The sequence below is a fragment of the Elephantulus edwardii genome, unplaced genomic scaffold, assembly GCF_000299155.1.
Source record: "Elephantulus edwardii isolate Elephantulus edwardi_28Jun2011 unplaced genomic scaffold, EleEdw1.0 scaffold00080, whole genome shotgun sequence".
Classification (NCBI taxonomy): domain Eukaryota; kingdom Metazoa; phylum Chordata; class Mammalia; order Macroscelidea; family Macroscelididae; genus Elephantulus; species Elephantulus edwardii.
In genome coordinates this window covers 4537633-4551967 of record NW_006399830.1, presented here as the reverse complement: position 1 = coordinate 4551967, position 14335 = coordinate 4537633, and the positions used below count along the sequence as shown (strand labels likewise).

The window sequence follows — 14335 nt, the reverse complement described above, 5'->3', positions numbered from 1 at the left end:
CCCCTCCTCCCAGGAAGCCCAGCTGGGCGCCGCCCCCTCCCAGAGCAGCCTCCCCAATTTTCCTGTCGTACTTGATGCCAAGCCTTCAACAGCCTGCTCAACACCCTCTGTCAGCGCCGCAGGGGCCCCGCGGGGACGCTGCTTCCCCAGGTGTCCAGGGTTCCCGCTCCCAGGCAGGAAACGGGTTGTGATGGGAAGCGGTCCCCCAGGGCCGGTCCTAAGCGCATGGCGGGGCTGCTGGCCACCTGGGGACACACTGTGACCAGGAGAGGCCAGACGGAACCGGCTGTCTTGGAGGCCGACCCGGAATGAGCGCAAGAACCAGCGGGCAGTGGGGGATCCCCAATCTTGGAGCTGGTGGTGTCCCGGACCAGCCCAGTTGGGATGGGGGAGATGTCTGTTGTCACCGCCCCAAGACCCTCAACCCCTAAAGCCGATGGTATCATGGTATCGCGGCCACCATCCCACAGTCGCTCTGAAAAGAACTTTGGGTCTCCGGATCGCCCCAGCCGGGCACTCCCTCACTCACCCCAAGCAGCTCATGGTGGCCTCTCCGCTCCGCTGCAGAGCCCAGCGCCGCGAGCTTGGGGGGCGGGGAGGGTGACCAGTGCGGTCCCTGACATTGGCCAGGCCCAGAGGGAGGGGCAGGCGCGGGGTGAATGGCAGCGAGGGGTGGGGGCGGGCGGAGCGCAGAGCGGAGCCAAGCCCGCCAAGCGCGCGGGTCTGGGGGGGATGCAGGAATGCCAGCACTGGGTGGAGGCTCCCGGGGCCACTTCTGAGGATCCACTGTAAGATGATGATGATGATTATTTTGGTCTGAACACTTACACTGGCTGACCGGTTGCTGCAAGCCCCGCTCCTGCTGGGTGAGTGTTGGGTTATTGTTGAGAACACCCCACTTCAGCCTGTCTGCATGTGCGCCCTGCTGACGCTGATTACAGGGCTCATCGCTCGCCCTCCTCGCGCCCTTCCCCCTCGTCAGCACGCACTCACTGCCCCCCACCCCCAGCTGTCCCCCACCCCCAGCGTCCCAGCTAGTCCTCGCATTTCTGGGGTCACTCGGATCCCATGCAGACCAATCGGAACTGACCCAGAGCTGAGCCTCCACTCGGTTTTCCCAGGAGGACTCTCCTTCATAAGGTCACTAGGAGTCCTCTGCGACTCAATGGCACTTAACAACAACAAAAACAACCCAATGCGGACAGAGAGTGGGGTGGAGCTCCCCGATTAAAACAAGCTTGGAAGGAGGAGTGGCATCCACTTCCATAATAGCTTGTGTCGAGGAAACCCTATGAACCTGGAGAGAGGATGAAAGGCAACCAAGCGTCTCCTTCATAGAGTCGCTATGAGTCGCCTGCAACTCGAAGGTACTTAACAACAACAACAAATCAAAGAAGGAGACGCCCATCCTTCCTGGAGTGGCTGTGGATTTGACCCTCCAACCTTCTAGTTGGCAGCGCAACTCCTTACCTTACCACTAGGCCACCAGAGCTCCATGCAGACAGGTTTCTAAAGAGCTTAATGCTTAATGGAGATCTTTGTTACTAGTTAAGTTAAACTATGGTTTCATCTAAGAAAGGCTGGGGGGGTGGTTATGTTTATGGTCAAAATTATTGCCCTGAGCTAAGGGTTAGAACTGCACTGCCCAGGCTTTCCAGGGCTGACTGTCGGGAACAGAACCAGGAGCCTCTTTGGAGGTGGACTCGACCCCCCAACCTTTCTGTTACCATCTGGGCACATTTACCACTTGAACCATAGTGCAGCCTCTCAGGGACACTGAGACATTGTCACTGTTAGGGACAATACAACCCTTTAAGCGCCCGGCCTGCACCACTCTCACAACTGGCGCTGTGGGAGCCCCTTGGGGGAGCCAGGCGTTAGTGCACCTTCTTTTCTGATCACCCCACCTCCTCAAACACAGGTCTCTCTCCATGGACTAGTCCCTCCTGAGAACATGCCCAAAGGACAGGAGTTGAAGTACTCCCCAAAACAATCACCCCTTATTCTGGGACTCCATGGGTGTTGGGGTAGATCTGGTCCATGCTGCCTTCCTGGCCAAGCATTTCTGAGTAAGACACCCCTGCCTGCCCACGTGCACCAGCCCCCCAACGGAAGTACCTGAGGTTGTCCAGGAGCGGCCCGTGGGCTTCCCGGGGCAGCGCCAGGGTGAGCGCCCAGACCAGGTCATCCACTCTCTGCTCCGCTGCGAACTGCTTCAGGGCTGTGAACACTTGCTCCTTGGCTGTTAGCTGGTCCCCCAAGATTTCATCCACCTGCGAGAGGGGTCCAATGAATGACAGGTGGCTGTGCCATGGGAAATCACTCACCCCTGTCCTTGCCACATGGGAGGTGACATCACCCCATAGAATCCCAACTCATAGCTGATCCTCCAATGGGTTTCAGAGGCTTCAGATCACACAGGACTTGCTCATCTTTCTCCCATGGAACAGTTGGTGGACTCAAACCACGTGCCTTTGGGTTGGCCGCACAACTCCTTCCGTCTAGGCTACCACAGGCTCCCTCTGGTAACTTTACAGTCCTGTGAGTAGAACTTTCCCATGGGATTTCCAAAGCTGTGGTCTTTAGAGAGGAGCCTGCCTCATTTTTGTCCCATGGAACAACTAGATAGTGAGTTCAAACTAGTGACCTTTCAGTTAGCAGCCAAGTATGTAACCAGTGCACCACCAGAATCTTTGCAGATGTAATTAGTTACCACAAGGCCATATTAGAGGAAGATGTGACCTAATCCAATGGGGCTGATGTCCTTGTAAAAAGAGAAGACGCAGATACAAAGAGACGTGCCAAAGGAAGACAGACATGGGGAGCAGTAGGAAGCGAGGGGTTGATGCAGCTAAGAGCCAAGGACACGGAGGATGCCCTCAACCATGAGAGGCTAGGAGAGACGGGGAGCTCCTTCCGGGGACCACTCGGGGGGGAGCAGGGTTTGGCTGACACTGTTGGATTTCTAGCCTCCAGAGCCCTGAGAAGTTAAGTGTGGCTTTGTCAGGTCAGTTGTGGTGGTTTCGTAGGGGAGCCGGACACAAGTCTGCAGAGTACTTGTTACAAACCTTGTGAATCAGTTCAAGTAAAGAGCTCCAGTGAATACCAGGAAATCTGTAATTACTAGTGACGATTTATTACCATCCTACACTCCCACCCTACAGGTAACTGAGAAAGAACCCCACGAAGAACCTTCTAGCCCACAAAAAATCCCTAGCCCTGAATCTTGACGCTGTCATTTCTTCCTCCAGGCTCTTGTCTTCTTTGTGTTTGTGTGCCAGCCAAGGAGGTCTGGGGCTACAACAGCTGCCATGGGCTGAAATGAGCTTCCCATCCTTCTGTGTGTCCTATAGGATGACAGAAGGAGCATTGATGCCTTTGAGCTGTGATGCTGGAGAAAAGTACTGACTATCCCATGGCTGTCAAGAGAAAATGCAGGGCCTGGAGACATACGGCCAGAGGGCTCCTTGGAGGCAAGCATGACAGAGCTACACTGACACACACTTCAGGCATGTTGCTAGGGGAGGCTATTCCTGGGAGAGGGACATCATGCTTGGGAAGGTGGAGGATGGCAAAAGAGAAGAAGACCCCAAGCCAGGTGGGCTAACACAGTGCACTTGATAACATTACAATGGGCTCAAGTGTGTCAGGAAGTGTGAGGCTGGCACACGACAGGACTCGGTTCAGATCTGTTGTTCATAGGGTCAGTATGAGTTGCACCTGACTCGATGGCACTGAACAACAACAACAGCCCACACACGGTGTAATGTGGTAGTTTTGCAGTGATGTTCCCCCTCCCTTGTCCCCTATGATCTGATGAACCACACAGTCTCAAGAGGATGAAGGGTGGAATTACAGCACCCTTAGGCCCTTCACAGCCCTGATCTGACGTCAAGTTCTTTGTTGGAGTTCGTGGCCTGTGACAACCTTGGGGAGGTAAAAGGGTTGAGGAATCAAACTGAGAGGGGATGTAAGTATCACCAGGACGGACGGGCGGAGCACATCCTTTAGACCTGGTCGCTGTTTTGGGATGCTCCTTTTGTGACAAAGGCAAAGACAAGACATACAGAGCTCTCCCAGGGACACCAGACCCACAGACACGGAGGGAAACAAGGACTTTAACAGAACCGAGAAGAAGATAAACCCTTGCCCAGAGCCAGGAGCCTGCGTTTGAACTTCTAGCCTTCTAAACTACAAGAGAGTTAATTTCCTTTTTTTAATGCCTTTTACTTGTGGTATCCGCATTGTGGCAACACTTGACAGCTAAGGCAGTGCTTAAAACGCTTGATTCCTAAACTCAAGATCACTGGTACACACCCACCAGCCCCTGGAGGGAGAGAGCTGAATGAGAGTGACTCTGTAAATGTGCACAGTCTTGGAAACCCGGTGGGGCAGGTCTATTCCTTCCTGCAGGGTCACTGTGTGTTGTGATCAAAGCACTAGCAGTGGCTTTGTTTACAGATCAGTTGTTGGTAATCCAGGCACAGCGACCCAGAGAAGCCCGGGTGGACACGGAAATGGGGTTTGGCCAGTAGATGAGTGTGCAGATGGGCACTGCGCACTTTACAGGTATCCTGAGGGTGAGGGTTCAATTCCTGTCTTGAAGTGTATCTAAGGAGTGTAGTCTGCAATACTGGCTTTTGTCATTTCCAGGATGAACATGTTCACTCTACGTTGCACTTGAACCAAGCCAAGGTCATTTCAATTGCTTCCTCATCATCTGAAAATTGAATGATAAATAGGAAGAATCAATGCCTTTGACCTGTGGTATTGAGAAGAGCACTGAATATCCCACGGACCACCAAGAGAACAGACAAATCTGTCTGGAAGGAAGTGCAAACAGGAGGCTTCTTAGAGACAAGAATGGTGAAACTTCGTCTCACGTCCTTTGGCTGTTATCAGGAGGGGCCAGTTCTTGAAACAAAGACGTCATCCCGGGAAAGGCGGAAGGTCGGAGGAAGACCCTCACCAGGCTGGAGGGACACGGTGCCTGCACCAACGAGCGCAGGGTGTTAGCCATCCTGAGGACAATGCAGACAGTGCAAGGCTCATGTCTGTTGTTCACCGGGTCCTTATGTGGCGTAGTCGGCTTGCTGGTGTCTAACAACAAAAAACCAAACCCTCCACCAGCACCTGCTGCTTCTAAGTCATCGCATCTCTGTCGGCCAAGAAGAAACCCCCAGAGGTTTGGAAGGCTGTTGATCCTCACAGAAGCTGATGGCTTCATCTTCCTCCTGAAGAATGGGTTGTGGACTAGATCTACTGACCTTGTGGTGAGTACTCCATGGCTGTACCCACTGTGTAAGCAGGGTTCTTTCACAATTACTTGCAATGCGTCAGAGAGCTGGACAATGACTAAGGATGAGGTGCTGGAGAAGAGTCTTGAACATACCATGGACTGCCAAGAGAATGAACAGGTCTGTCTTGGAGAGGGTGAAACCATGTTTCTCCTTGGAGGCTAAGATTTTGAAGCTCAGTCTTACATAATTTGGGCATGTGGTCAGGAGGGACAGACCTTGGAGAAGGACATCATAGAAGGATGGATGGACGCACAGGAGAGAAAGACTCCAGATGAGATGGATTGACACAGTGACTGGGGCTATGGGGGTAGGTGGGTTGGAGTCAGTGACACTGGCTCAGAAGAGGGCAGGCTTCAGAGCTGTCAACCTAGGGTCACTATGAATCGCAGGCGACTCGGCAGCACATAACAACAACAGCACCAATCCCACTGCTGTTGGGTTGATGTCAACTCACTGCTCTCCTAAAGGACACAGCATTGCTGCATCCTAGGTTTCCACGGCTGCACAGAACAATAACAACAACAATAACAACAATTCTTTATGGAAGCAGATTGTCTTATCTTTCTCCCACAGCACAGCTGGTGGGTTCGAACCGTTAACCTTGAAGTTAGCAGCCTAACTCTTAACTCATGGCACCAATCAGCACTTCTCACACACAACAAACTAAAATGTAAATCCGAAAAGAAAAAAAAATAAAAAAAAAATATAAATCCGCTGCTGTCGAGTGGATTCTGGTTCACGCCTGGCAGGACAGAGTAGAACTGCTCTTAAGGCTGCAAATCTTTAAGAAGCACCCTGACGGGCCGTGGAGGCAGAGACAACGTGGTGAACTGCGGAAGCAGGGGACCACTTGGAGCAGGGCCACTATGGCCTTCTACAGACCTCTGTTTATTGATAATTGAACAGTTAAACAGTTGATGACTGGTCTTCAGTGAACATCGAAGCTCAACAACAGGAATGCAAGGATTTCCAAGGAGGAATGGGTTTGCTCCCTTTCCTATAGGTAACCTTAACATTGAGTTTTACTCCAGACTTGACCCTGAACCCAGTGCCAGTGACAAAAAGGAAATACAACTGCCAGCTAAGGAAGCAAAGGAGGATGGAGCCTCTGGGTTCAATCAGCCATCCCCACTGGACCCACCTGGGAAAACACTTTGCAGTCCAGAGGGGAGCAAATGACAGGAAAATATCTTCTAAAAGAACAAGAAGGCAAGCAGCTGTAACCCAAGACCAAGAGTAAGGTGATAAAGTGTCCTCGCTTTCACCCTTCACATCAACGCTCCTGTTCAGCCTGAAGAAGCCAGAGAGTCTGCATCCAGTTCCCAAATCAAAAAGACAGTTGGTTTAAATACCATTGCAAAATGCTTACCATTCCCCTGTGGCATCTGGTCCCCACTGGATCCTTTTCATTTCCTTCACCTGCTCCCCCCTCCAACCAAACTGTGCAGCTCTGCAACCGCATCCCTGCCCATCCTCACCCTTCTGCCCCCAACCCTCACCTCCTTGTACCCCCATTATGTTTTTCCCAATAAAAACAAAAAAGAAGCACACTGACTGAACTATTCCCTGTGGAGTGGCTAGTGGGCTCAAACCACTAAACCTGAGGTTGGGTTCAAACCACTGACCTTGAGGTTAACAGTCAAATGTTTTAACCACTATGTCCCCAAGGCTTCTTCCTAACACACATACAAACACACCCGTCTGTACCTGTCTTCCTCACTAGATATGATGGCCCAAGCCCCAGGCCTGAGGTCTTTGTCCCGTGCAGCCCCATGCACAGGGCTTGGCACACCATGGCCACTTGGTGAATCTTTGTTGAACTGAAACAAAGAGCAGCAAGGAGTCAGCCATCATCTCATTGTACTTCCTGTAGGTCACCTGGCCTTTGCTTCATTCCTGGTGGGTCCAGGAGGCTTGGGCAACAGCATCAGGCACCCCCTCCTCATGCACCTGCCTTACCAAGGAGGGTTAATGGTGTTAGAATCTGAGCCAGAGGCAGCCTCAATTTCAAGAACGTGGCTAGCTGGAAAGAGGCTTTATGTAAGAAAGAGGAAAAAATAGTTCCTCCCTCCTGGGGCCTGGGCCACAGTGTAGCTTCGGTGTCAGCTCTTACCCAGATGATCTCAACCTACATCTAAGCGAGAGGCACCAACACGGGGCACTAATGGATTTTTTATTAAATACCAGGTACTTCAAGGGTGAAAAACTGGGGCAGGAAGGGTATTGGTGAGAACCTGGGGGCTGATTGTCAGAAACCAGTGAGGGAGCAACCCAGCCCCTTGATCTTCCGGAAGCAGCCTTTTTTTATTATTCACGCTCAGTTTTGGGGGGTGCATGGCAGGATCTAACCAGAATTCACCACTCCTTCACTCCACTTGTCAGAGAAAGCGCCACGGTTAACCTGTTCGTCACCATGCTCGCTGGGGGCTCAGATCATGCCCCCTCTGATCCTCCAGGGCGTGGACAGAGTGTGGGACAGGCCACTGGGTTAATGGCAAGTCATTTGGGATGATGGCAGCTGTCCGTGTTGCTGCTGCTGTTAGTGACCACGTTTATGGCAGAGTGTAACGATGCCAGGTCCTGCACTCCCTTCCCCGTTAGGGTATGTTACAGTCTGCTGGCAGCCACTGGGCCCACCCACCTCACTAAGGGTCTCTCTCATTCTTCTCTCTCTACCTTACCAAACACGAGGTCCTTTCTGACAACTGGCCTTTTCTGATGGTGTCCCTCATCAATCCATCAGTGAACTAAAATACCACAAATGTGAGACTTTAACAAACAGAAGCTTGTGCTCTCACAGTGTAGGAGGCCAGCAGTCTGAATTCAGGGCACCAGCTCTCAAGTAACACTTCTGGCTCTGTTGACTTGGTGGAGGGTCCCTGGGTCTTCAATTTTTCTGTCAGTTCCTTGAAGAGCTCCATGTGGCTTGGCATCTATATCCTCCCAACTCTTCTTGCTTGTTTAATCACTTTTCTATTTCAAAAGAGGTTGATTCCAGACATACTCTACACCAAGGATGTTTGCTAAACATCCCATGAACAGCTATCCCTTGGAGAAAGGACAGGCAGAATGCAAGGGTGATGAAGTTTCCTCTTAAATATTTTGCACATGGTGCTAGCTCAGGCTGTTCTTTAGAGAGGGGCTCATGCTTGGAAAGATGAAGGGTTGACGAAAGAGAGAAAGGCCTTCAACCAGATGACTGACACAGTGAGCGCAGCAATGGGCTCAAGCATGTCAGAGTTTGTGAGCATGGCACAGAATAGGGTTCAGACCATACTCAGAAGGAATAACAACAATCTAGCTCAATGTAACAAAGACAAATTGTTCCTAAACGGAATTATAACCATAAGGCATACAAATTGGGATTTACCCCACCTGCTTTTGGAGAACACAGTTCAAGCTATAACAATAAGTGATTCAAACTCTTCCATCCATATCCCCAGTTCTTCACTCCTTCCCAGACACGCAAAAAGACTACATTTCCCAGCATGCTTTGGGAGCAGCCCCATGACTAGTTCTGGACAATGAGCACTGATTGAGTTATGTCAATCTTTTCCTCCTTGAAATACTTAAGAACACTTGTATAATATTTTCAGGCTCTTTTCCCTTTCTATAAGGAGTCCTGGTAGTGTAGTGGTTAAAGCATCTTGTTACTAATTACAAGGTTAGTGGGCTAACCTTACTAGCCAGTTCCACTGGGAAAAGATGCTTCCACACAGATGTTAGCCTGGGGGGGGCCTTCAGAGGTTCCATCTGTCCTGTAGGGCTCCTGTCTTGGTTCACTAGCACTGCTATAACAGAATACCACAAGTTGATTTATCTCACAGTTTAGGAGGCTTCACGTCCAAATTCAGGGTACTGGTGTCAGGGGGGAAAGGAGCCCTGGTGGCCTAGTCCAAATAGAGTTGTGTTGTTCACCCAAAGGCAGTTCAAATCCACTTGGCAGTTCTGAGGGAGAAGGATGGGTGATTTTTAGCCTTGGAAACCCAATGGAGGGTCAGCAATGAGCTGAGTTGAGTTGAGTTGAGTAGTGAGCTGAGCTGAGCTAAGCTGAGCTGAGTTGAGCTGAACTGAGTTGAGCTGAGTTGAGTTGAGTTGAGCTGAGCTGAGCTGAGTTGAATTGAGACTCCACAGGAAGGCTTTCTCTCTGAGTTTCTCAGTTCAGGAATCTGGTGGTTCTGTTTCTGGGTCTTTTTCTGATGGTCATAGGTCCTTCTCTCTCTGCTAACTTCTCTCTCACTTTATCTCTTGTAAGATAAAAGTTAATGCTGGCCACACCCCAGGCAAACTCCTCTTACCTCAGATCAAGGCTGTAACCAAATTAAGTATGTTGTATTCCATTCGAATAAGATCAGGGCTGACCACATCATAGGGATGGTTACATCATTATATAACTGCCACATCATGTCATTACAAACTCTGACAACCATTCACAGCCACATACTCGGCACATATTTTGGGTCAAATAATTCAGTCCATGAGAGTCACTATGAATTAGAGAATTAACAAATCTTTTTCCCTGGAGAATCTAGGCTTTTCATGCTGAAGTGAAGAAGTGTAATAGATTAAACTGTGCCCCCAAAATAGAGTATGCTATAATATAATGTGGTAGCTATGTAATGATCCCCTTGATAAATAGTTACAAAAGGATTAAGGGTAGAATGAAAGCCCCCAATCTAATGTAAGGAGAGTTTCCATAGGGGGTTGTCTGTAATACCTTTTCTCACAAGAATTACAAGGAAAGGGAAGTAAATCCAGAGCTGGGGAGGGGACTTTAAGACCACCGGGAAATTATCACCATGAATGCAGTGGGTCCTTTAGGATCTGGGCCTCCACTTGGGAAATTCCTTGACACCAAGGAACTGGAAACATCAAGACCAACACGAAATGCTGGCCCTACAGATTCTGAAGGAAACAAGGCCCTTTCTCCAGGACTGACTGAGAGAGAGCCTTTCCCAAGAGCCAGCATCCTGAAATTGGACTGTCTGTTCAGGCAGCCACTTGTAGTATTGATTATAGAACCAGGAGAGAACTTGTAAGATATCCTGTGAGGAGTCATAGAGCTGTTGATAGGGTTACTGTTGTCAACTTGAGAACACCCAACAACCGAGAACTAAGATGTCAAAATGCTGAGCCCTCGTGCTGGGATCCACTGTCCTTGAGTTGTCCAGTCCTTCAGAAGACTGTGTGGGTGAAAAAGAAATGTCTGGCATGAGAAGTCACCAAAGTATTGGTGGTGTTTGTTACAGCAGTCATGATGTATTGCGCGCCAACATGGCCACAATCCTATGTTGTAAATCCTAACGTCTATGATGTTAATGAGGCAGGATTAGAAGTGGTTCTATAAAGGTATGATCAGCCTGATCTAGTGATGGCAATGCTGCCTTGGAGATGGCATCTGCATTGAAGATATATTTAGAGACGCTGGCAAAACTGGAGATCTTTTTGTCTGGCTTTAGCTATCTGGCTCATGGCTTCCAGACTTGAACATGTGACCTGCTGCACTTGCCCACTTTGGACTCTGGGGCCAGCTGTCTCAGAAGCCAGTGGACTGAAACCTTGTGTTCCCAAATGCTTTGCTCTTGAGGTCTGACCTATAGACCTGGGATGTGCCAACCTCTAAAAGCACATGAGCCATTTCCTTAAAACAAATCTCCTGATTGATAGATGCAAGCTCCATTGGTCCTGCTTCTCTGGAGAACCCATCCGAAAACAGCAAGCTTACATTCACTGCAGGGTTTATTTCTTGGGCACCCTGCACTCTGTGGCCATGCTCTGCCAAGAAACTCCATTCCTTGGAGAGCAAGGAAAGCCGGCCTAGTCATCAGCAGACACTGACCGTAGGCCTCCACATGGTGGCTACGTCCTGGGCAGACAGAGAACATGCCTGGACTCCAGACTCGTTCCTGATCACATCAAGCTCACTTGAGCTTCTCTTTGAGTCTCACTCAAATCAGGGCCTGGAGACCACATCTGAAGGCCCTGAAGGATGGGGACATAGAGGCAGATGCCCTGAGGGAGGAGAGATGTCCTTTCCTTCCCCAGTGCAGTTCTTGGATTTGTCCCCTAGATGCCTCAAGTTTCTGCCAATAAGAGGCTAGCTGGGGTTGTAGCCTGAGGCCAGCTCCTTTTAGGCTCCCCTTGCCAATGCTGCTTCTATGGGCCCAGTCTCACCACTCCCCATGCCCACATTTTCCTTTCTCAGGTGATGCAGGCTTCCAACCCTTTGGAGCCTTGACTAAATCAGGCTCAGGAGTTAGAGTTCTCAGGGACACCTTTACTTTCTACTCATAATGCTCAGAGCCCTCATTGTGTTGGAGTCTGAAAGAAAATGTCCTTGGAAGATTTGGGGTGTTTGTGGGGGTGCCAAACCAGGAGATCCAAACCAGGACTTCTGTAGCCAGTCAGACTGCTCTACAAGGCAGCGTTGGCTCTTGGTTTGTGGAGGCTTGAAACAGATGAAGTGTTGGGCAGGCTGATGGTTCGAATCCACCAATTTCTCCAAAAGAGACAAAAGGAAGTCTGCTTCCATTCAGATTTATAGTTTCAGAAGTCTGATGGAAGCCTGCCATGGGACAGAATTGACTTGAAGGTATAAACAGGTGTGGCTGTTTAAAAAGAAAACATCACTCTAATAACAGACACTGGAATAAGAGCTACCACTACACACATCAGCCTGCAAGAAACTCTGCTGTTACATTGAGCAAAAGAAGTCCGGCATCAGAAACCTTACACTTACTGTGCACTTATATTTATATCAGGTCTAGGAACAAACAACGAAGCGGGAGATCATCTCTAGTGATAGAAGTCAGAATAGCAGTTATCACTTAATGCACTGGTTCACAGTGCATCAAGCACTGAGCTGCTAACCAAAAGGTCAGCAGTTCAATTCAACCAGCCACTCCAAGGGAGAAAGATGGCACAGTCTGCTATAATCAATATTTACACACAACTTTGGAAATGTGTGGGAATGTAAAACCTCTATGGAAACAACATGACGCTTCCTTAAAAAGGTGGGACTATTGGGAGCTCTGGTGGCCTAGTGGCAAGAAGCTATACTACAATCCCAGAGGTACACAGTTCAAATTCACCAGATTCTCCACTGGAGAAGGAGGGGCAATCTCCTCCTGTTCCAGTCAGATTTGATTTGACGGTACACACACACAAAATAATAAAAAAAAAAATTAAAAAAAGGTGGGACTAGAAAGAATACCATTTGATCCAGCAATCCTATTCCTAAATATATCTTCCCAAAATATGAGAGCTGCAACATAAACTAGCATACTCACACCTATGTTTATTGTAGCCTTATTTACAATTACAAAGAGTCAGAAACAACCCAAATACCCACCAATGGATGAAATGGCTAAAGAAAATATAGTTCATTCATACAATGGAATCTTATTCATCACTAAAAAAATTTCAAGAATTCATTAAATGCTACACAACGTGGGTTAATCTGGAACAAATTTTACAGGGAACCCTAGCGGTAGATGGCTAAGGACTCAGCTGTTAACTCAAAGGTTGGAGATTTCAAATCCCCCACCAAGAAAACCTTATGGGGCATCTCTGCTCCCGCACGAGGTTGCTGTGGGTTAAAATCAACTCAAGCACACCCAATAACGACTACATTCTATGCTAGATTATATATATTCTGTTATTCTACATATAATCATGGTAGTGATTACCGTGCAGATTTTACATGCCATGTAAATTCAATCAAGGGGCACATTTAATGCATTTGGCATTAAAAAAAAATACCTTCACAGGTCCAAGCACCTGAAGCCTGGATATTATTAGAACTGTGGTAAATCGGCTTCTGGAAGGGTCTTCAGCTCCCGCATGCTCCACTAAATTCTCAGGGAAGCTGCCCGCCCCCAGAGCCGCATGGACCACCCATCCTCATTACCACGCCCACTCCACCATTGCCCCGCCCCATTCCCCGCCCACTCCACCATTGCCCCGCCCCCGCACGCCCTACCTTCCGGCTGAACTCCTGCGCCTTGCGCCTGCGCTCTCTGTGCACAGCTTTGGGGCGCTTGCGGCCAGCGAGGCGCAGCAGCTCGCGGCCCAGGCAGAGGCCGCGGGCGCAGCGCGAAGCCCGAAAGGCTGGAGCCGTGGGCCCCGATCCCGGGTGAGGGCCTCCCTCGGGGCCGGGGATCACGCCTAGGCTGGGGGGCACGCGCGGGCAGCGCCTTGCCAGGCGCACCAGCCCCTCGCGGCTCAGACCGCCCACGGCCAGGCCTTCCACCTCCAGGATCTGGTCCCCTGGCCGCAGCCCTCCAGCGTGCGCGCTGCTCCCCTCGGCCACCTCCAGGACGAAGCAGGGCCCGGAGCCGCCCAGCCGGAAGCCGAAGTCCTCCGGCCAGCCCTGGTTGGTGGCCGGCATGACAGCACCTGCAGCACAGCTGGGGAAGGGGAGAAACAGCAGTGCTGTCCACTGAGACAAAGGCCTTGGAGATGCACCCTGCGGGCCCCGAGATGTTCCGGCGTGGGCCTAGCTTCTCTCTGCCTCTCCCGGCGGATAATGCTGGGGCCTGTCTGCTCTTTCTCCTCCATTCATCTTCCTGCCTGGGGCTGAATCTTCCCGCCAACGAGAGGTCGAGGCCCCAAAGAGACAGGCTTGAGGGGAGGAACATGGAAAGAAGTGATGGGCCATTTATTGGCTCAAGACAAGGACTCCTAAGGACATGGGGCCTGGAGGGGCAGGCATTAGGGTGTGTGGTCTTTAGGAGTAGCCCTGGTGGCACAGTAGATAACCACTCACCTGCTAAAGAAAAGGTTGGAGGTTCAAACCCACCAGAACAGCTTCCCTGAAGAATAAGCCTCTGCCTTCAAGTCGATCTGACTTAAATTGACTTTACAAGCAGAGTACAAGTGTCCAGTAGGATTTCCAAGGCTGTATTTCCCCCCCTTTTTCCTTTTTTTAGGGAAAACAGGAACGCAGTCCCCCATTACCATAAACTATGCAGTTGAGTTTCCCACATTTGCGGACATGCAGGGATCAGCCAGCACTTCTGGAGTGCGATGAATAA

At 50.2% G+C, this 14335-nt stretch overlaps 1 protein-coding gene across 1 annotated transcript in view; it reads right to left on the bottom strand.

Annotated features, from left to right (window-relative positions):
- Positions 1 to 13689, bottom strand: part of GRID2IP (glutamate receptor, ionotropic, delta 2 (Grid2) interacting protein) — a 38953-nt gene extending 25264 nt beyond the window's left edge. The window contains exons 1-2 of the mRNA XM_006889624.1: positions 13282 to 13689; positions 2119 to 2273 (exon numbers count right to left, since the gene is read on the bottom strand). Of these exons, the coding sequence (XP_006889686.1) occupies positions 2119 to 2273; positions 13282 to 13689 (563 nt within the window). The remainder of the gene's footprint in view (positions 1 to 2118; positions 2274 to 13281) is intronic.
- Between the last annotated feature and the right edge of the window lie 646 nt (positions 13690 to 14335).